General features: G+C 36.1%; 1 protein-coding gene across 1 annotated transcript in view; it reads left to right on the top strand.

The window, feature by feature from the left end:
• The window catches only part of loxl4 (lysyl oxidase-like 4), a 39,258-nt gene extending 16,297 nt beyond the window's left edge, over positions 1 to 22,961 (top strand). Inside the window, exons 7-15 of the mRNA XM_082153701.1 lie at positions 547 to 727; positions 7,488 to 7,642; positions 9,081 to 9,248; positions 10,230 to 10,392; positions 10,483 to 10,726; positions 17,394 to 17,509; positions 17,595 to 17,731; positions 19,647 to 19,758; positions 19,851 to 22,961. Of these exons, the coding sequence (XP_082009827.1) occupies positions 547 to 727; positions 7,488 to 7,642; positions 9,081 to 9,248; positions 10,230 to 10,392; positions 10,483 to 10,726; positions 17,394 to 17,509; positions 17,595 to 17,731; positions 19,647 to 19,758; positions 19,851 to 19,921 (1,347 nt within the window). The 3' untranslated portion in view covers positions 19,922 to 22,961. The remainder of the gene's footprint in view (positions 1 to 546; positions 728 to 7,487; positions 7,643 to 9,080; positions 9,249 to 10,229; positions 10,393 to 10,482; positions 10,727 to 17,393; positions 17,510 to 17,594; positions 17,732 to 19,646; positions 19,759 to 19,850) is intronic.
• Positions 22,962 to 24,280: the final 1,319 nt, after the last annotated feature.

Here is a 24,280-nt window from a genome sequence, read left to right as displayed (position 1 = left end):
TCCTGAACAAAATGCATCAAGGTTTCCACTAAAACATTAAGCAGCACAACCGTTTTCAATGTTGATAATAAGAAATTTTATATCAGCATATTAGAATGATTTCTGAAGGATCATGTGACACTGAAGACTGGAGTAATGATGCAGAAAATTCAGCTTTGCTATCACATGAGTAATTACATTTTAAAATATATTAGAATAGCAGTGAATTATAATAACATTTTATAATATTACAGTATTATTTTACTGCATTTTTGATCAAATAAATACAACCTTGGTGAGCGTAACAAACTTTTAAAAACGTGTATAGTTGTAATGTGCCGTTTTGTCATGGGTTATAAACAGATATTTAGGGTTGGGGCTATTAGAATTAACCAGTGAAAAAAAAACCATATTTGTTGACCACTAATCTGAAGATTTGGGAAGGCGGTCCCACTGGTGGTCCTCAAAAGTCTTTTGTGGTTATAATATCCCTGGTACTTTTGGACTGAGGCGGAAAATGATGATTTCCTGAAAGTAACCTTGTCAATCTCTTTTCTCCTCTCATAGCTGTCAGTGCGCCTGAAGTCAGGGCCACGTCTGGGAGAAGGCAGAGTCGAGGTTCTGCGCGAGGGGAAGTGGGGAACTGTGGTTGACCACCTGTGGGACCGTATCTCAGCCAGCGTGGTGTGCAGAGAGCTGGGCTTCGGCTCTGCCAAAGAGGCTCTTTCCGGAGCATACATGGGTCAAGGTGAGAATTCCAGTAGTTTAAGCTTAAAGAAATAGTTGACCCAAAAAAATGATTTGCTATTATTTACTTACCCTCATTCTGATACCAGTTGGAACTACTTGAGGGTAAGTAAATGACAGATTTTTCATTTTTTCCTTCAATCTGCCAATATGGTGTTTTTGGGAAGAAGGTGATTCATAACTACAAACATGGTTATTATACTGAGTTTGGCACATGAATCATGATTCCAACGAAGTCTGAGTCTGAGCTTAATTGGAAAGCTCTGCTTATCTGTGGGATACGCCTGTCTGCAGCTGAATATGAAAGCAGTCTATGACGTGACACGAGGATGTCTTACATTATGCGAAATCACACTCCAGACGCAAAGCATGAATGTACCGTACGGGAATGACGATTCTTTAAGCCAAGGAACTTTCCCTGAACTTTCTCTGCCTCAGATCCACACTGCATGTGAGTTTATTTAAGCTGACTGAGACAAAACTCAACACTGATCTGTATTCCGAGCGGCATCTCTTCTCTTTGGCAGAGCAATTATCTCATCCGGTCAGAGCGAAGCGATGACAGTAGCAATCTATTGAAGACTTCCAGATATCACACTGATGAAAAACACAGCCAGTAATGTTGTGCAGATTTTTGTTTTGTTTGTTTTTTTAAAGGAAGGAAGTGAAATGACGTTTGACACATAATGATGTTTTATCAGGTGCTACCATTCAAAGAACTGAAATGATGAAATGTTGATTTATGGATTATGATAATTTTAGGGGTGTGTTACTTTAAAAATATAAGCTGTAATGCACCAGTAGTGACTCATATGAAAGTACAGACTTGAAATGAATCTGCCTAAGGTTGAGTACTTTCATCTTATGAAAATAATCCAATCAAGGTTTTAATTTAACACTCGCCAAGTGCCAAATTCTGTAAGTACAAATAGGCTATGTAATGTGTTGCTTGTCTGTTACTGGCTGATATTTTGTTTTAGGAATGGCAACTTCAGAATTAAATTCAAAGCAACCAGTTAAGTACCTGTTAAGTGGTACCACTTTAGGCTTATTTATACACATGGATGGAATATTTCTTGCAGCACCCTTACAAAAAATAAGTATACTTCAAGTTCATTTTATTAAGTATATTTAAGTAAAGTTCAAGTATATTTTTAAGTATTAGTAAGCAGACTAATATCAATGTACTATAAGTATACTTGTAAGTGTACTATTTCATTACTAATTGGGACTAAATTGGCCCACTTTTTAGTGTATAAATTATACTTTTAAGTATATTTTAAGTGTAACAGTAGTAAATGTTGAGTACACAGTTTACAACTATGTTTTTCGTTTGTACTGCAACTATACAGTACAAGTGAACTTATAGGTATACTGATAGTTTACTAGTTAAATACTTGTAGCACACTTTTTAGTTTATGAAAGTACACTTTGAAGTGTACTATCAGTAAACTACTAGTTTAGTAGTTTTATACTGCAAGTATAATTGTAAGTTTTTTTTAAGTGAACTTATCATACTTATAGTTTACTATTTATATGAAGAGTTCAGATGCAAAAGCCTCTAAATGCCATCTGAAATTTTCTTATAGAATGATCATTTTTATTAAGCTTGTATATTTAAGTTCAGTAATTTCACTTAAATGACAATTAATAGGTAATCTTCATTGCCATTTAAGTGAAATTATTGAATTTAAATATACAAGCTTGATAAAAATTATCATACTATAAGAAATTTTCAGATGGCATTTAGAGGCTTTTGCATCTGAACTCTTCATATATTGATTTTGCACTGAGTATACTACTATGTTCCTATTCGTATACATTTTTATATTTGAAATTTACTTGATCTTCTTAACTGTACTTTAAGAAGATCTGAAGTAAATTCCTATGTACACTACCAGTGGACTACACAAAAATTCACATACTCAGACAAAACATGTATGTTTTCTTTGTTTGAAAATATTGATTTATAATGTAAGTTTATAAGACCGTATAAAACTGTGAAAGAAGTATTTAATAGGCAACTCAAACAAAAGAGTAAACACAACTACAAGGCAAGTATACTTAGAAAACTTACAATTATACTTTTGTGTATATCTCGATCAAAAGATTGAGTAAAAGTAGAGGCCAAATATCTGTATAGGTCAAATATACTGAATTTGCTGTCAGTATAAGTCAAGTATACTTATATACTTCATGTTTTAAGTATATTTCTGATAAATACATAATGTTATTTTTAGTTTAAAGAAGTAATAGCACACTTAATAAACATCTTCTTTTTTTTTTGTAAGGGTAAAAGCTAATATACACTACTGTTAAAGTAGAAAACAGTTATTTTAAATTGTAATACTGTATTACTGTTTTTACTGTATTTTAGATTAAATAAATGCAGCCTTTGTGAGCATAAGTGACTTTAATATATCAGATTATAATTGCTATAACGCACAAAGAAAAAAAGCTAAATCTCATTGTCACTGAGACAAAAATACACAGCCTACATTTGAAATAAAACAAATAATGTAAATTATAGTTTAATGTTGGTTAATAAATATTTTTGGTTGGTAAATTTTCTTAAATCACCCTTCATCGGCAGGTGTGGAAAAAAAGAAAAAAAAAGAAGCTATTTTAGACTACACTTGCTGATTTTTGAACCCATTCGGATGTAAGACTACTTGAGATCAAAGCTTATGATTTCTGTCCATCTATAGCGTCGAGGTCTTTAGGTATTTAGATGTCATGTATAATTTTCCCATTGCAGCCGAGGCCACAAAAACATATAGTGAGTGAAAAGAGACACAAATTAGTGTTTCAATGACAGAACAGAGCTGGACTGTTTGGGACAGGCAGTAAAAATAGGAAATCTGTTGAGATGGGCTACATGTACCAGACTGTGGTTACCACATTTAGAAATGATCCTGAATAATGGTGTTGGTACAGTCCTTATTGCACTGCCAGATTTTTCCAGACATTTAATATAACATAAAGGGATAGTTCGGCCAAAAATGAAAATTCTGTCATCATTTACATCATTTTGGGATGAACTATCCCTTTAATGTGCTTAGTGGTGGAAACAAGTTTGAAAATTGGATGTCATTGTGGCTGCATTGTGGAGCACATTCTTTCTGTGGATTTTTTTGTTCAGAAATGTTTTTATGGTGGAGTTAGCATGAACCCTGTTTGACGATGTAGATCTTTTAAGGCCAATGCGGCGTGAAGCAACAAATTCTGTTGAGGCGTTCTCTAAGTCTGACCTCCCAGTAAGAAGTAAGTAAGCGTTTCTGAAGTCCCTCGATGACTTCATGTTTTGAGATTTGTTTGAATGCAGTATCAGCTGCTTTTACTTCAGTCAGACACTATAGACAAGGGATTTTAAAGCCACGTTCACCGGTTCACCTTTTGCTTTACTGACAAAATGTATAAGGTGAGAATATATTTTTGTATGCAGTACACACTAAGTTTTTCCTCTGGCTTGGAACTGATGCTGACACATGCACTTGGCTAAGAGGAAATATTTCTTATATAGCAATTTAATCTGCTCTTAAAATAGGGATTATAGTCATTCCATGAAAGGAAAACACCATTAATGCGGAATATATATATGTAGTTTTATTTTAGGGAGAACAAAATGTCCATTTTCCGTAAACCACACTCTAGTGAAACTATTCACTGCAGTCAGTCACAGAACCACTCCCTTTCCTTCAGCCACTTCTGGAATACTTACTTATTTACTTGCCTTTTTGTGCATACATGGTTTTATATTTATGCTAAGATTTTTATTTGTAAAACAAAAAACAAAAAAATAAGGAACCATTCAATTGATTAAAAGTAACCGTAAACCCAATCACAGTATAATGTTCATAAATTATTAGATTTTTTTAAATGTCCACAAAAAGATTTAGTTTTCAGCACTGATAATAATAACAATAAATGTATTTTGAGCACCAAATCAGATTATTAGAATGATTTCTGAAGGATCATGTGACACTGAAGACTAGAACAATGATGCTGAAAATGTATCTTTGCATCAGAGGAATAAATTCAAAAATAGTGAAATAGAACACAGCTATTTTAGGTTGTTATAATATTTTACAATATTACTGTTTTTTTGTTCTGAATTTTTTATTAAATAAATGCAGCCTTGGTGAGCATTAGAGGCTTACTTTAAAAACATTAACAATCTTAGTAACCCCAAACTTTTATGGTAGACAGTGTATATTTATTTTGTAACAATATATTATTATTTATTTATATGTATATCTATATTTCTATAGTAGCACATGACACAAAGAAAAAGTTTTGATTGAGCCATTTGAGTCCAAATTATGATGTCATCATGCTGTCTACTGGAGAAATTACATGAACAATAATTAGACGTCTCTTGCATTTCTTCTTTTTTTCTGTAGTCGATCAATGGGTTTTTCAATGACTCTTAACTTTTACTTTTGGTCTCCACTCTTTGCTTAACTCCTTGATTATATATAATATTCTCTGTGAGGGAACATTTCCATATTAATCCTCATGGTTTTAGCCAATCTATAGCAATTTGCTTCAGAAGCGAGTCCAAATAGGGTGCTGTGTTTGCTTTTGTGCTCTATCATTTTTGCTTCAAAACTAAACAGCTGGTCATTATTTCTACTTCATTTACCCAGCATGTGTTTCTGAGATGGGGAAAAACTTTATAATTACTCTTACACTAATGTTGCTGTGGTACATTTATGCTGCAGATTTCACATGCTTGTGAGATGCATATCTGAAGTTTTAGCACACTGCTCACATTGGACTCTGATTTCGACCGACGTCACAGTAAACAAAGAGGGAAATGAACTGTGACGTCTGATACTTTTTATCAAGCTTTTTATCTCCATAGAACCTCAAGAATGTGATGATAATGATTTCACATGAACAAATCCACTCCTCTGTATCTGATCAGACTCATGTGTGGCCCTCTGGTGTGTGAGGAATATTTAGAACGTCCCCGTTTTGTGGAAAGTTACTTTTAGAAGTAATGTGTTACACTATTGCATTACTCCCTAAAAAGTATCTAATTGCGTTACTTAGTTACTTTTTGCGTCCCCTTTTCTCATCTTTCTCATTTCAAAAATGAAATGAATAAGCCTCAGGTTGAAGGAAATGTAAATGCACGTCTGTATACAGTAGAGGGCTCGGCTCAAACAAACCTTTCAGCTGTGCTGTCATTCTGGATTGCAGAAGAATGGGACGCAGGAGAAAGTTCGACACTTACCTCAGCAATAAAAACAAAAAAATAAAACACAAATGTGATGTTTATCTAAAATAGTTTTTGCTTATTAGTATTAGTATTGAATCATCGAAGGTCAGCAGCAGAGACATTGGTTCATAAAGTGAGATTAAATACATAAAGTATATTTGTGTTATTTCACATAACCGGTTTGCAGAGTTTCTCTCAACATGGGGACAAGAGAGGTGTCCGTTTATAAATGGGAAAACAAAGTAACATGCGTTACTTGTTTGATATTTTGTTGTAAATGTAAAAGTAATGTGTTACTTTACTAGTTACTTGAAAGTAATCTGATTACATAATCAGATTACTCACATTACTTGTAATGCGTACACTGCCCATAAGAATGAATCCATTTACAACATGGTTTTCGGTAATAATTATGACCGCCGCTAGCGTATCATATAGGGATTGTCAAAGTTTTTATTTTTTATTTTTTTCGTCATCTACTGAATTTTTCGTCAACGATACCAGGGACACCGAAACACCGGGGAACATGAAATTTGGTGGGCATGTAGCCCCACTAGACTTTTACGGAAAAATTTCTTTTGGTTCCCGGGGGCCACTCCCCCCCCCCGCGCTGGGCCCCCCCAAACCCCAAAAATGCAGTTTTTCCTAATTAACTACCTGAACCGTGGCACCGAGGATGAAGACATTTTTATGGTATGTTGGTCTTAAGGGCCCACATGCAGGAATACAAACAAACGCAAGCATGCACACACACTGACATCCACACGCACAGACACACACCCATACACACACATACAAATCCACATGCACAGACACACACACACAAACATACACGCGCACACACATGTACGCACGCATACATACACGCACAGACACACACACACACACACACACACACACACACACACACACACACACACACACACACACACACACACACACACACACACACACACACACACACACACACACACACACACACACACACACACACACAGACACACACATACACACACATACACAAACACACACACATACACACACACACAGACAGACATGCACATACTATTACTTTTTTTAGGTATATACATAAACACGCAATACAGCCAAATTGCTCCACGTCATTTATTTTTGTGGAAAGCCAGTGCAGGCCTGAGCGGCGGTCATATTTTGTACCGCCATGCGGTACATCTAGTTAATGGATATTATTCTTACATGGGCCGGATGAATTGTGACGATGCAAAGCTTATTTATCTGCCATTTTTATAACAATGAATTGTTCAGTTACTCAGTAATTATCCTCAATAGATTTACATCAGTAAAGATCAAAGATTAGTTTGAGAAAGTGACAAATGGCAGCAGTTGGTCAGTTATGTTTTTTAAGGCCATTTTTGGAAAGGGTCGGTTAGAAAGTATCTAGTGTTCTCTGTGGCAGAAAGAACTCAAACAGGCCGAGTGTTTGTTATTTTGTTTCATATTTGAGACTTTTAACTTGTGATTCCCCAGTGACATTTAATGTTTGTTTGTTCTACAGGGACGGGGCCAATCCACATTAACTCTGTCCAGTGCACTGGCACAGAGCGCTCCATTTTGGATTGTTTCTTCCAGGAAGTCCCTCCCTGGACATTCAAACACAGCCAGGATGCTTCTGTCAAATGCTATGTTCCTAAGACAGGCGTGGACACCACGGTGAGCAAAACGATCACAGGTTACTCTGATATATTTCAGATAGCTCCTATCAGTCATGTTATCTGCACAGTAGTCCCCAAAAATATTTGGACACTTAAAGTGTAGCTTTGTAGATTTTCGACCCGCCTTGTATTGTTATAATGTGGGTTGGTAGTATACAGTATGTAAATGAATAATGTTGACTTGTTCTCCATGTTACCTGGAGAGAGAAATTCATGTTTATTTGTCAGCAAAAGGACTTTTTACAGATCCAGAGCTTTTGTGAAAACTATTATTCTTCTGCATTTTTTGTATACCTGGCCACAGACAAGTTGGATCAACAGATGGTTATTAACAAAACCGTTATTGTAAGGGTATTGTATTACTACTCTTTATTGTGTTGTCTTACATTATGTTGCATTATGGTAAAAATGGAACACTTAAAACAGCTTTCTTACCTGTACGCGACAGCGTTTTGCCTTGGGTTGGGTGTTCTTTCAGTTTTTCCCCTCCGTTTGGCCTAAAACACGAGTGTTCGTGCTCATCAAGTTTGAAATGTTGACTGCAAACATTGAGGTTCTCGCGCCGTTCTCTCCGTATTTACGATTCTTTGCTGCCTTAAATTAGTCACGGCCTACAACACGCTGGATCTTTCACTGGAATCTGAAAATAACTCACTCCTACTAAATGTTTACTCTTTGAATTCTTGCATCCGGGAGTAATACAAGGCAAGTGACTAAAAGTTTGCTAAAAAAGTATTTCCTACTAAAGTAAAGCGGTATTTGACTCTCGTAAGCAAATTCATAGCAGACTGGCTGGAGTAGCCTTGGTCACCAACATGCCCAGTGCATTATGGGTGTTACAAGTTTTACTAGCTATTTGGCAAAAGTGAAGACAACAGCATTTTTTTCTCTGTTTTCTATAGTCAGTAAGAACCAATAATAATAATAAAATAAAATAAATAAAAATTTAAAGGCCATTTTGCCAGCGGTGAAGTACCCCTTTGGCCACACTTAAAATGTCTTTGCGTTATATAATGCACAAATATACGTTATTTAAAATTTCTTTGCATTTAGTGCATTAAATGACATTTATTTTAAATAAATATACAGACTTTGCTATTTTATATAATGTATTATATGGTAGTTATTCATTCCTGTATCTCAAACAGCGTTGGCAACACCAAGGTCATGGGTTCGTCTCCCAGGGAATACACAAACTGATAAATAGATAAGCTTTTAATGAAAGTTCCTGCCAAACGCTACATTTAAATATGTACATTTAAATGCATTATGGCATTTATTTTAAATATACACACTTAATCCGCTAAACATCCCCTAGGAAAGTGAAGTTAGTTCTGAGAAACGTTCTAGCATCATCTGTTTGCCAAAGTGTTTGTTTATTCTTTGAGGTCACTGCGTGTGTAGTTTTCACTCCTGTGAGCATGTTTGTGTTTCAGGTGCGGTTGGCAGGCGGCAGGGATTCGGCTGAGGGTCGTGTGGAGGTGCTCATGGAGGTGGGGGGCAGAAAACGTTGGGGGACGATTTGCAGTGAAAACTGGGGAATAAATGAAGCTATGGTGGTGTGCAGGCAACTGGGCTTTGGTTTCGCCTCGCGTGCCCATCAGGTGAGACTGCTGAAAAGAATGTTGTGTTTTCCAGTAATCGCTCTTAATATGTTGCTTTGGTTGCCTTGCATTTGAGAGCTTCCTGTGCATGTTTAGGGGTTTGGATACTTCTGGGAAACATAAGTGTTATACAGTAGCTGTTTTGTGAAGATGAAGAGGTGGGACAGGTTTAGAAATAGTTGAAAACAGGAATCAAGGCATTTATACTTTCATTTCACACTGTTGACCTTAATTCTGTCTCTGTACTACATGTGCAGAACTAAACTGTTTTACGAAATCTCAAAGAAATGTCCAGGTCATATCAAAACCCCAAATAAATGAATGAATGAATTAAGTTAGGGTTATTTATATTCAGTTACTTCATTAAAAATGAGTTGTTTTAAAACTGTAATGGAGATCATCTAATCTTTCTTCCCCCAAAAAATCGGCATTAAATAAATTCAGGATTAGTGTGTGTTTTCAGTACAAATTCAGTATAATTTATAATATGTTTGGGGAAAATTGGACAATTAATGTGCTTCATTTTCACGTCAAAAAATGGAAGAAGGGTAAAATTGCATTATTTCTGGTAATAAGGACTAATGACCAAGTTCTGGACCCATAAATAAGTAGATTAACATCATCATGTAGATTTTAAGTTAAACTGAATATGAATTAATATAGGTGTGTGTATACTAAGTCTTGTAGAAGGTTATTCTTTCATTTTCTTTTGGTTAACTTGTTGGCTTCACCTTGTTACTTCACTTAACTAGTAAATGGTGCATACATACAGTATAATCATATTAATTAAGTACAAAGCATAATTAGGTATAAACAAGTACTGTAGGAAGTGCTAAATTAAAATAGTTAAGATTATTCATAACTTGTGAAACTAGAGGGCATATCATCTTCCCAAAAGTATTTCATGTCAACTACCTACCTTGCATATTAAGCATAGCATACGATATGCAGACAAATAAGATTTGGCCTTCCTGTGTATAGGACACATATTATTGGCAAGGAGACCCTTCGGCAGCAGAAGTGACATTGAGTGGGACTCACTGTGTGGGAACAGAAATGTCCATCCAGCAGTGCCGTCGGAATAATCACGTCCACTGCCCTCGAGGAGGCGGGGCTAAAGCAGCAGGTGTCACCTGTTCTGAAAGTAAGTGATTTGGAATGACAAAATCTGATGCATTTTATAATTGTATCTGCACTGAATGATCCCAATGAATTAATCAACATCTTGTTTTAGCGGCACCTGACCTGGTTTTGGATGCACAGCTCGTGCAGGAGAGCGCTTACCTGGAAGACAGGCCTCTGCACCTGCTCACCTGTGCTCATGAGGAGAACTGTCTCTCCTCCTCTGCCAACCGGATGCAGTGGCCCTACGGACACCGCCGGCTTCTGCGTTTCTCCTCTCGTATCATGAACTTGGGCAGAGCCGACTTCCGTCCACGCTCCTCTAGAGAGTCCTGGACCTGGCACCAGTGCCACAGGTGAGGGTTTCCTTCTTTCTTCTGTTTTAATGTCTATACAGAATGAAACAACAGCCTGAGATCTGCTGGGAAAACATAGTCTGGTCATCTTGTTTTATAAAAAGCTCCCCTTGCTGAGAATTCAGTATGATGCATAAAGGAAACTGGACCCCAATACCAAGAAACATTTGCACAGATGTTTCAGTGACAAAAACTGAATCTTATTCATTAGCTACCTGCAATCCAGTTTACATTTTTATTTTAGTTAAAGTAAAAGTTATTTTATTCTCTTCAGAATATTTTTATTATTAATAATTTTATATTATAATTTTTACTTTTTCTTTCCTGTTTCACTTTTTCTTTTCCTGTCTATTACTTTTATTTATTTTTATATTGTTTTAAATATCACACAGCGTCACACAAACCCGCCTCCCCTCACTCACTCTGGATGAATATTGTTGGTGTTACAGGGCTTGAATTTCGACATGGGATTGCCCGTATTTCCCATAATTTTACTCATTCACGTAGATTTTGTGCTCACACCCAAAGTGTGCACACATAAAGCCACCTCTCAATACTAAATTTCGCTGCTTATTGCTCTTAAACAGTCAAATACACCGAAAAATAATGTCAAAATGCCGGTCTTGATGAGGATTCACATAATTAATAATAACATAACAGTATAATGGATCCATGCGTCAGGTCTTAAAGTGACAGCAGTCTAATAAATCTGCTGCCAAATTATGAGATAATATTAAGAATGTCTAAACGGCACTTTTCACCATGGTATCAATGTCAAAATTGTGGCCAGTGAAAATGCTGACCAAAAAAAGTTAATGTCAAGCCCATTTTATAGATAGATAGATAGATATTGATAGATAGACAGATAGATAGATAGGCTTTCAGCATTGTAAAGAAACAATTCAGGTTATTATTATTAATATTATCATCATGTATTATTATTCTATTGTTCTTATTATTTTTATAATATTATATATTTTTTTGCTTTCTTCCTGTTTTATTCATTTCAACCATTTTAAAATTACTTTTTATTTTTTATGACTTATTCTTTAAAAAAAAAAAATGTAAAATTGAGTTTTATATGAAATTTATTTTTCTTACTCTTTTTCATGGCAATGTATAGTCTTATAAGTGCAGCATATATCCATCCAGACATGTGGTGTAGTCAAGCGCTGTTTTCGCTGTACAGTCCCAGTAAAGTACCTTTTATTACATCATGGTAGTCGTCTGCATCCTCCACAACTGGAACACTCAGAATCAGCTTTTGCATTTATTCTTTTAATAACTCGGGTACTAAAATAATGCAGAGAGCACATGAAACTAAATAGAGCTTGAATGATCAAATGGAATTCAAGCGTAGTTCAGACAGACCACTGATCTCTAAACAATATCAGCTGACGCTCAGCTGATTTGTTACTCCACCAACTCTAATCAACTATAGTATTTAAGCTCATTCAACATCATTCGCACAGACATTAACACCCACCCTCCACCCCTTCACCTCCTAGCATCTTCATAATAGAGCAGTGGATTCTGTATTAGAAACTCTATGTACGTGATCACTGTATCTCCTTAACATATGCTAAGAAACATTTGGTTATTAAAAGGCTTGTGGGATTTGTGTCTCAAGGATGTATCTCAAGCTGTCTGGTATGGCAGCTCGAGCAACTTAGAGCCAGGGCCGGATTAACCATTAGGGCAACTGGGCACTTGCCCAGGGGCCCATGACATCTAGGGGGCCCTGACAGGTAGGAAATACAGGTATCAAACTCTTTACAGTCTTCACTGCATAAACTGCATCTACGCGGGTTCACGCAGACTTTCCTCCCGCTGAACGCCAGCGATTACTAATTCGTGAAATGCACTCCCGCTGGTTGAGTGCGGTAAAGTTCATTTCAGGTTCGCAGGGCTCGCAAAATTTCTAAATCTCTGGTAGCCCTTCGGGCAGGCACTCTTCAGATTTTGGTAGCCCGAAATGAATTTTACTAGCCCAGATAAAAAGACAATTTTCAATGTAGAAAATTGGTTAGGAGTCAAAACAATGAATCAAAAACTTTTTCAAAACACAAAATATCAACAAATATGCATCTGGTTCTGACTGAACTGAAATGTGTGTGACAAGTATGGAACATGAATCAGTCATGTCTGTGACTTAGCCCCCAATGAGGGTATGATAAAAACATTTTAAAAAGTAACACTTTAGTTTAGGGTCTAATACTCACTCATACTCAGTCAGGGGGGTTCGAGAAAATGTGTATTTCTCTGATCTACATATGTGCATTTTAAGATGTTTTGAAGGCCAAAAAAAATGGATAACAATAGCTTTAAAACCATGTAAGTGGGCAGCTGATTATTTTTCTCTCCTCATCAGCATCACACTCATATTCTCTTTGTCTTCCCCTCCTAAAGCTGAGCTTTGACTGATATAGGCTTTTCATTTTTGTCTGTCAGTGAAGTAAACATAGGGTCATCTGATAGGTTGATTTATGAATCATTTTCTCAGACGCATTAATTTACTGAAAGCTACTAGGAAAGCTAGGTAGCCTAAGTTTATTAAATTCATTCACAGTATGTACACATTCATTATTGATCTTATTCCTAATACAGGGCCGTAGACAGGGCTTTATAATCAAAGAGGTCCTGCATTTAAGGTTATTAGGGGGTTACATTTTTCAATTTTTTGTCCATTTCAAGACATTTTAAGGCCAAAAAAGGATAAGAAATAGCTTTAAAACAACGTCAGTGGGCAGTAGATTATTTGTCAATACCTGCTCTCACTTCTTATCCATCACTCTTTCTTTTTCTCTCAGTCTCCTCATCTTGCCCTGTCTCTTCCCCTCCTAAAGCTGAACTTTAATTTACTGAAGGCTACAAATTGTATATTAATTCTCAATACTTACACATTCATTATTAATCTTGTGCCCAACATGAAAACGGCTTTGTTAATGCTCTGTTAATGTCCCCTCACAATGACAGCAAACTAATTATTAGTCACGTTACATAGGCCTATTTTCAGTTCAAAATGGCGAAATTCGACAAAGTATATTCGTTTGTCTGATCATTTTTGTCATTCGTTTCACATTTATGACCTAAAAAACTGTCAAATAGGAAATGTTTAGTTTACTTACATCTTATCTCGCACTTGACCGTAAACTAAAGCGAGTCGCTCTGCTCAAATTCGCGCTCAGAAGCTTCTGTGTATATAAAGCCCGCCTACTTTGATTTGATTGGTCATCTCAAATATTCTGACATTGACAGACCAATGAGATTCAGATGAACACACACACACACACACACACACCCTGTCCTCTGTTTCTGACGTGCGCTCTGCTCGGAGCCACTGCGGATTGAAGATGAAGAACGCGCTGAATCTGATTATAACAAGACTTAAGCGAACAGTATTTCAGATAGCCCGTTGGGCAGGCCGGTTATACATTTTGGTAGCCCGAATCGAAAACAATATAGCCCCCGGACGTCGGGCAGGCGATTTTGCGAGCCCTGGTTCGATATTAGCCGGACATTTGTTCTATAGGGTCGGTAGTCTAACAAAGATATCAATAGCAAGATTAGTTTTAACATTATGTGACCATTGTATATCGACATGATTAAAATATTCATTCAAAATCATTCGTGCATTAATGCTGCATAATTATACCTGAAAATGCTTTGACGCGTTTCCACAGCGCGCGATGCTTAAGGGAACGTCTGCCAATTCCACCAACTGCGGTAAACGTAGTCTATAATTTGTATTATTTAAAATTACTTTTAACATTTAAAAACAGACGTTTTCAAATCCCAAAGCTTGCAGAAGGTTCCTAATGGCTATACTGACTTAGGCTACAGCTTTCCTGGTAGCCTTGAGTAAATTAACATTTAACATTAAAATTAACAAGAAAATGATTCATAAAACGTATAAATATCAGTTGAGCCTATGTTTATTTTCGTCACTGACACAGACGAAAATGAAAAGACTATCAGTCAAAGTTCAGCTTTAGGAGAGGTAGAATAGGCCAGGATAAGAATACTGAGAGAATAAGAAATATGAAGATGAGGAGAGAGCAGGTATCGACAAATAATCTAATGACAAGGTTTTAAAGCTAGCCTATTTCTTATAATTTTTGAGCCTTCAAAAGTCCTAAATTGCACATATGTAGGTCAGAGAAATCCAAAATTTCTCGGGGGAGCATGCCCCCGAACCCCCCTAACTACGGGGGGCCTTGAGTCTTGTTGCCCAGGAAATTGTTAATCCGGCCCTGCTTAGAGCCTAAGCCTCTCGCCAAATCCAAAGATTGTCAATAAATTTCATTCTCAAAGTGGTCCTGACTGAAATAATGCAGGAATAACCCTGACGTATGACTAGAAGAGTATTTGTGGGTACATTTCCTTTCAGTTGAGTTCACTCAGTTATTTCAATGTGCAGTGAAAGGAACGTACACTCCTGTTTATAAAACCGGTCATGGGTGGTCAAAAAGCTTGCCGTCATCTTTCAGATTTATTAGTTGCTTTGAGCACCTTCACTCCCTTTACATGTGTTCTGAAAATAATTGCAAACCCATTCTGTGGGAACAAGGCACTCTGTTGTGGAGGAGTCGTGGGCTTTGCGTGTTCGCAGGCCAAACCTGTTTTATTAATCTTTTAAAAACACCAGAGAAGTTGGCATTTGAAAGCAGTCTATTCAGACGAGCTGAATAAACAACTCTGCAAGCGTAACCCTGTCAGCATAACAACAACTTCCTGTAAAGGGTGTTACGGTAGCAGCCAACACCTTCATGTAGGAGCAATGAGGTCATCAGACAGTGGTCCATAGTGAACCTTTGTTCTGCCCATGTTCACAAGCCAGCATGAAATATAAGTCAACTACATTTTTACATATTCTGGAATAGAGTTAGGGAAAACTCCTGCCATTTTTCTAGGGTGTTGTGGGTGAGTGGTATCAAAGTCTCTTTCAAGGAAAGTCTGTTCACTCTGCGCCAATATTTGCGACGCCTCCGGGCAGCTACTGTATTTCGGGGCATCCGAGAGCCAGTCCTATCTACTTGAATGGGGGAATCCTGAAATTTCAAAAACTGTTTTCTGAACTCCCAATTAAATAACATTTAAAATCAGCAACAAAATCTGACATGAACTGTCCCATAAATGTTGTTTCTCATGCTTAAATGGCATTAAAAACGCTTATTTTCCAGGCTTGACCAGCCAATGCACGTGCAGTTCTAAGCGCGCAATGAATTTACCAATTAGCTTTTGGCTCTTTTATTTAGAAGGCAGGACTTATTCCGCCATATTGTGCTTTGCACTTTCTTCGAGTAATATGAGTGCACTGTCTTTGTATATCTAAAGTTTTTGGTGGTATTTAGCATATTTAACATGATTATACGGTGTTGCTAGAACATTACTACAGGTATGTACTATGTACAGTTGCTAAGGAATTCGGAGTGGTATATAACACATTTAATACTAGGCTTTTTCTCAATTCCAAGAACGCAAAGAATGGACTTGTTTTGCCAGGTTGCCTTGAAAGAAAGAACTCGGAAGGATGTGAGGGCACAGAACGCCCAGAAGTGCTGCGATCTTGTTGCTCAACTTACCGTCCTATTATAAGTAGCGTCCAATACACAATAAATTCAACATACAGTAACATCACAAACAAATTTAATAACCTATTGAAACATTTCTTTCATATTATTATTTTCATATTATTTTAGATCGTTTTATTTTAACGACGAATATGCGAAATAAACCTAAAATTCTCGGGACAGCAGCATGTGTCCAAATTTTTATCTTAACCGTTCTATTTCATCAGATACGATCTGTAAACAGGGCTTTAAGTGTAAAATACCGAACTTGTCCTTTAAGATTCTTTTTAAAAGCCGTCATGAAATCACAATTGACCCTATTTACTTCGTTAGTGCACATTACTAGTCTTGTGGTGAACAATTAATTTGTGTTAAGTTATTAAGTTAATACACAGAAAAAAAAGTTGTTTAATCAAAATATGAAAATTTGCTTCCGCTCTGGAATGGCGTTCCGTCTCTGACGTCGGTTTTGACGGCTTGGGTTGAATATCTTTAACCACTCCCTCCAACCATCAGTCTGCAATGAGCGAGGGATGGAGAGGAGGTGCGCTAAAATAAAACCCCGCCCCCTCTATTCAATATTCCGTTTCACTTGGAAATAGCACACATAAAAACCACAAAGTGCCAAAGTGTGATTAATCTTGCTCTATTTGTTTACCACTAGCACATGCTGATGACGTTTTATTCTTCTATACTAACTTGCGTCGTAGCCTACGATTCAATAGGTGTCATCATCGTACAATCTACATACATGTTTTACAAAGTTTATTAGATCCATTTTGTACAGTGTGATTTGTAATGATCTTATAGGATTGACGAAATCTTACAGTCAATACAAGAAGTTTAAAGCTTACATCTTACGCAGCGATTACTTCTGGGATTTTTAACGGTTCGATTCTCTCAAGTTTGCATTCGATACATTCTCAATATCGTCCTCAAACAAGTTGCCTGATTTAAATGATCTTTTATGTGCTTAGCACGAGCAGTAAAGGTATGTACAGTCAGTACGGGCAATAGTAATTGTGGTGCTTGCCTTGGCAATCACTTAATTATACAATGCTACTTGTACTTATATTATTTTTTGTTTAATTCAGGCATTATCACAGCATTGAAGTGTTCACGCATTATGACCTCCTCACACTCAATGGAAGCAGAGTGGCTGAAGGACACAAAGCCAGTTTCTGTCTGGAAGACACCTTCTGTCCTGAGGGTAAAAGACTAGTTATGTTAAAACCTTATACTAGCGCAAATTGGTTTACGAGAGCAAATAAAACAGTTTTTGTGTTTATCTCCAGGACTTCACAAACGCTTTTCATGCTACAATTATGGAGATCAAGGCATTTCAGTGGGTTGCTGGGACACGTACCGCCACGACATCGACTGCCAGTGGATAGACATCACCGATGTGAGACCTGGAGACTACATCATGCAGGTGAAATGATTCAAAACATCTGAACGGTGGAAGACTGGAGTCTTCCAGGCACAAAACATTTTTCACTATTCTTTCAAGAGTAGATTCTCTTTTCAGGATGCAGTTTTTCCACTTTTTCTCTGTCATTAACTTTGGAAACGTGTTAATCATCCAAATCACTGTGGGCACTTCCGCAGCTGAGCTTCACATGCAGAACCAGCCAATCATAGAGCCGCTTTAGGGGCCAATCAAGATGCCTTTTATACATCCCAGTTGTAAAATATAGGTTGATGTGAAGCTTTGTTTTAATTACAGTGTACCTTCGTGCTCTGACCTTTTTGAAGATTTATTTGCTCGAAAATGTCGCAATGATAGATTTGCATGTATTTTAAGCACGTTTGGCAGATGCTAATTACAAACCGGCATCGGGCTGCTGCTATATATGGCACAGCAATGAGCCGTGGTGATAGTCAAAAGGTCAGAGCTACCATCTCCATGTAGAATGAGTCCAGCTATCCCATGCCAACCCCGTCTGAGCAAAGACGCTGTGTAAATGAAGCATCTATACTTCATGAACCAGACATACTTGTTGCTCTTTCCTTGAGTTGCTTGTCTTTAATTTTACACCAAAAATAACCCAATGCTAAGCTTTTCCTGCTGGAGGAGAAAAACATGCTATATCCCCCTCTATTAGACATGGTCAATTACGTTCAGAGTAATTTACGCCCGCCAGTTTTACAGGCGCTTTCTCGCTCAAACATATGCTCAGACAGACCCAGATCTCAACAGTCCAGAGTTAAAGTTGCACAGTGTCATTAAAAGTGCAAAAAACGAAACAAAAAGATAAGTGAGACTTTCATTTAGAACGTGCTCACAAGAATAATTACCTTCGGCTACTAAGAACATTATTTCAAGAGCTGAAAATAAAAGCTGTTGTATCAGCGTTTAAAAAGTTCTCAAGCCTAGTAGGCATAATCACATTCAATTTATAACGAACTGTTGCTCAAAGCTGCTCTTTTGACTTCTTACCCTGCTTACAGCATCTTTTTGGACTATTAAACTATTATATTGCGATTTTATAACAGTAATTTGAGAGTCTGGTTTGGTGGAGCCAATTTGTAAAGTGGTTTGATGAGCAATCTGTTCGCAAAACATTTCCTTACAAGCTCCACGTCCTTATTGGTTCTGCATGTCTGCAACTGATACTAATAGTATTATTTCAGGCTGGCATTGTAAAAAAAAAAACATCTATATTTAATACAGTTCATCTTTAATTCATTATATAATTATTAGGCAAGTCGATGTTGATCATATTTTTTTCCCCAAGTACATTTTACCAATTCCAAACCCAATGAACATTTTGTCATCACTTACCCTCAAGTTGTTCCAACCCTGTGTGAGTTTCTTTTTTCTGTTGAACACAGAAGAAGATATTTTAAAGCATGTTGGCAATTAAACATTTGACAGAAGCCATTGACTGCCATAGGAGGAAAACAATACTATGGAAGTCATTTGTCGGGTTCCCAACATTCTTTAAAATATCTTCTTTTGTGTTCAACAGAAGAAAGAAATTCATACAGGTTTGGAAAATGAGGACAGCATTTTCATTTTTGGTTGAACTATCCCTTAAAGTTGTGTCCGTTGGAAAGAAATGCTCGTTGGGGCACCAGAGTCACAAAAAAACAGGTTGAGAAGAAAATATATTAATTTTAAAGATATTAACCCTATAGTCTCCAGTGCCACCATTTTCCAGAACTGCAAACCACCTGGAGTCTCTAGAAGTACAAGGTGTAGAAGTACAAGACCATAATCTGCTTAAAAAAAATAAATAAAAAATAATCCAGAGGGAACCCATGGTAAATAGTCCTTCTGGGTTGCCCTACAAATTGACATAATTACTGACTGGTTCTATTCATTCTTGTGTGTGTTTTGTCAGGTTGAGGTAAATCCGTCCCTGGATATGGCTGAATCAGACTTTATGAACAACGTCATGCGTTGTCGATGTAAATATGATGGACACAGAGTGTTTATGTACGGCTGCCATGCAGGTATGATCCCCATATCAGTGAATGATTCACAACATGCATGCTCAAGCGCACTAGTATCTAAATTCCCTGTCTGCTGCACTCTTCTTTCACAGGTGATGCCTACAGCGCTGAAATCGAGGATTTATTTGAACATCAGCGTCAGATCAGCAATAACTTCATCTGAGCCTATAGTGAAGATAGGTGAGAGGAGGGGATGGGTCCTGGAAATTCTGGACAATAAACTGTGTGAAAGAGAAAGAGATCTTGTCAACTGATCTCAGAACAGTCTACCAGTAGCACCACAGTGGAAGAGATCTGCTACATTTTTAAAGGGGTCATGACATGGATTTAATTTTTTTCTTATGTTTCTTGAGGTTCACTTATAATGTTAATAAAGTTATGTTGCGCATACACACACAAAAACAAATATATATGCAGAAAAACTATTATTTTCCACCTTTATTCTGACCCTCTGTCTGAAGTGATCAGTTTTTAAGGGGCGGCTCCTTTAAGGTTTGTCAGTAAATGGCCACTGTTATGATTGGCTAATGTCATTGCATAGGAAACAGTATCAACGTCCACTCGCTATTACACGCGAGTAAGTGTTTTGAAAACTTTATCCACATAAAACCGTAATTTACAGACAAAGCATTATGAAATAATTTACTTACGGTTTGTGCAGCTGCTGTCAATTTCAAAACAGTTGGCCGCTTCATCTTTCAACGAACGTACTAAACAAAATGCTCCGGACAAACATATAGCCACTGAGCGACTGAACGCCAGTGGCTGGGGCCTATGGTGTGATGATGTATAACTATATCATGGTCTTCCTCTGGAGTCAGGCATATGCAAATGTATTTGCTTGTGGGATGCAACAAATCCCACAATATCCAAATGAGCCGTTTTTGGAACTTGATTAAACAAATGCTTTGTTTTTTAACTATGAAACTTGCAGGACTTTTTAATGGTAACAAGACCTCTTATATCTCAAAAGATCAAAGCAAATTTGATTTCTCATATCATGACCCCTTTAAATGGTTTTCTCCATGGAATTGAATTAAGTCTAACAGATGTTTGAAAATCAATCGAAAGAATAGAACTTTAGGATTAGTTCACCCTAAAATGAAAATTCTGTCATAATTTGTCTTAGTCTTTTGTATTTGACTTTATTTTTTGAATAGCATAATGGTTGTTCTTTTCCACCCAGTTGCAGTCGCAGATGTCAACATTTTCATTGAATAATAGCTTAATTTTTTGTCTGTTCCTGACACACATCACTTTGAATTAGAAGACATGGAATATACAGTGCATTATTTGTCATTTTAGAGCTTGATAGCCGTGCACAGTCTTTTCCCACTTTCATTATACTCAAAAGAGTCAGAATTTGTATTTTTGGGTGAACTGATGCTTTAGTAGTTATCCATTGAACTGGGACATTGTTTTCAGAGACTAAGTTGCAATTGTTGCCAGTTTAAAATAAAACATGCAAAATTTGTAGTTCTTGGACTATAAGACTATTAGAAAATAACATTTTTTATTGTTGTCTACATGTACACATATTTATTTCCTGACATTACAGAATAATTATAGAATAATAAATATGTTGTTATAGAATAAATGCATCTGTATAATGTTTAATTTTTCATTACATTTCACCCCCATTACATTTAATTACAATATGATCTATTTTATATGACATCCAAATGCAGTGTGTTCACTTTTTCTGCTCATTTATGAGTTTTATATCTTCATGACTTTTACATCTTTAGTTTTATAACTTCAATTCTTCTGTCTGAGTTAAGCACTTTATTGATGAACCGTCAGTATTCTGGTAGAAATGGGTCATTCACTAGAATCACTACCATATTTCAACACACATCTCTTTGTTTGTTTATTAACAAATTAAGTATTTTATACCTTCTTTCTCAGTGACTTTCCTAAATCCTAAAAGATAATAAAGGATGTTGTATATGCAAAAGATTAATTTATTTAATACAATGTTAAAAACTAAATTTCTGGATGAGAGTTTTATTAGTTTGACAATTCATAGCATTAATAAATGCTTGCTAAATGGTTGACTGCTTTAATAGTCATTTAACATCTTGGAGATTTGATTTGTGGATGAATGGAACTTGTTTTCTTAGTCTAGCGTGAACTTGAAGCTTTTTTTAACATCTATGAGTATAAAGGAGTATGTTGTCACAGTGTCCTAAAAAAAAAAAAAAAAAAAAGTAGTGTAAAGCATAAAAGGGATGCTGGGAATACTATGAAGAGCTCACTACAGCATTTAATGATGAGTTCAAATCTAGCTTGAATAATATTTATGGGCCAGAGCATTACATAGTCTTAGTCTAAACATCTAAAGTTTTTTTTTTTTGAGCTGTACTGTAACAGTCTTTATGTTTGTAATTATTTGCACAGTACAAGACGCTGTTAAACAATGGTTATTGTGCATGTAATGAACTGATATGTAATTTGTTCCTACTGTTTATCCTCAAATCCTCATGTTATTTATCTTAAAGTATAATCCATAATGGTTGATTTCATAAACACACGAGTGATTTTTCTTAAGTGAATCATCTGTGCCCATTGTATGTGCATAGATCAACTTTATGTACTTTCCTTTTTCACGAAATACTGTTTTTGTAAGATCATAAATATGACTTATTCTGTGCCTCTATTGTGTACCTTTATGTTCAACTGTTATTTCATCTATACTTTTATTTATGATTTGCATGTTACCATATGATCTTAATATTATTAGTGCATAAATTGATTTCAGTCCATAATTCACAGCAAACTGTTTTTATATATTATTATCTTCTGGAGCTAATTGTGCACTTTTCTGGGATTTTTTTTTTGATGGAGTAGTTGAGAGTTTAAGCTCTTATTGTAATTTGCAATACTCTCAGGGATGAAATATGTGTGTTCAAAATTCTTTGAGATCATTTGGACAGCCAGGACACAAATAAATGGGAAAGTAATACCAAAGTCATTCCAGAAACTCAAACGTGATGTACAACTCTTGTTACTGTTCTGTGATGAGTGTTACAGTGGTCAATGCAAACAACTGATCTCAAATGTGAATAAATATGGCATATCAGGTCTCATTTAGCTACCTATACTCTGTTTTTCTGCTCATTGTGTACCGTGATCAATTGCACAGGGACTCCATTATCAATAAATGTGTGTTTGTGAAAGACTGTTTTTGTTTTCAAATAAAAATAAATGTAATACATTTAAGTGGCTGCTTCAGATGAGGGGGAAAAAGTTGAAACCATTGTAGCAAAAAAGACGGCAAATATGGAAGCATTTTACTTTGACAAAGCAAATAAAAATGTAGTTATAGGGGAGACTGGGGACAGTTGCAACACTTTTTGCATTTCTCTCAATTACTCAGAGACTATTTGGACTAGACCAACCAAATTTGTATATATTAAACTTGCATCTATCTGCTAATTACCCATACCATTTAAAGATGATTATATATGACATATCGTTCACAGTATTTATTTGAATGGAAGAAGTCAGATCTTGGGACGGTTGCAACATGTTAAAAATACCTTAAATTTCACTAATTAACCTAAGCTTTTTGTCTCAATGAGCGAAGAATTCTGAAAATATTAACTGTTTTAGGCCTACTATAATATTATAGTATTATTTATTTCAATAATATTATTGTAGCCTACTATTTATTTATTTATTTTTATCATATTTATCAAATAACAGTTATTGAGTTTTGTTTGTTCATGTGTAGAACATAGGCCTACATAGATTCAGTGTGCAGGTGTTACAGATGCTATTCAATCTCTCCATATTTCAGTGTCAGACAGGAAGAATTTAACAATTTGCAATGCAACAAACTTTTATTAAACATGCAATTTATAACATGTTGCAACCGTCCCCAACCCTATCAGCCATGACAGAACATCATGTGCCTGCTAGACACACTGACTTCGACACATGCTAACCATGTCACTTAGAAGTCAACAAAACAATAATTCAAACGAAGTAAGTTTTGATTAATTCATACAAAATTTCAGGACAAAAATATATCTCATGAAAAAATTTACTTTCATACCTCCAAAACAAGTTTTGTTCAATAAATGCAGCAGATGTTGAATATGTCTACTGTCTTCTTGGTGGGGGAGGGTTAACTGTGCATGTGCAGTATGAGTGTCATCACTCTAGCTTGTTTCTGATTGGAGAAAAATGACATGTTGCAACCATCCCCTGTTGCAACTGTCCCCGGTCTCCCCCTCATTTTATAATTCTACTTTTTAGTAGTTGTAATTAATTATATTATCTCTGTAACTGTTATATAATCAGTTATATAATAGTAAACACCACTGACTTTTATTTTATAAATTGATCAAAAGTGACATTAAAGGGATAGTTCACCCAAAAATGTAAATTACCCCATGATTTACTCACCTTGAAGCCATCCTATAGTAGGTGTATATGACATTCTTCTTTCAGACGAATACAATCGGAGTTATATTAAAAAAATGTCCTTTATACTGGGAGTGAATGGGTATATTTT

Source organism: Leuciscus leuciscus, assembly GCF_965113295.1.
Source record: "Leuciscus leuciscus genome assembly, chromosome: 22".
Taxonomy (NCBI): domain Eukaryota; kingdom Metazoa; phylum Chordata; class Actinopteri; order Cypriniformes; family Leuciscidae; genus Leuciscus; species Leuciscus leuciscus.
Note: the sequence above shows the minus strand (reverse complement) of the source record. Positions and strands in the feature narration are given on the sequence as shown.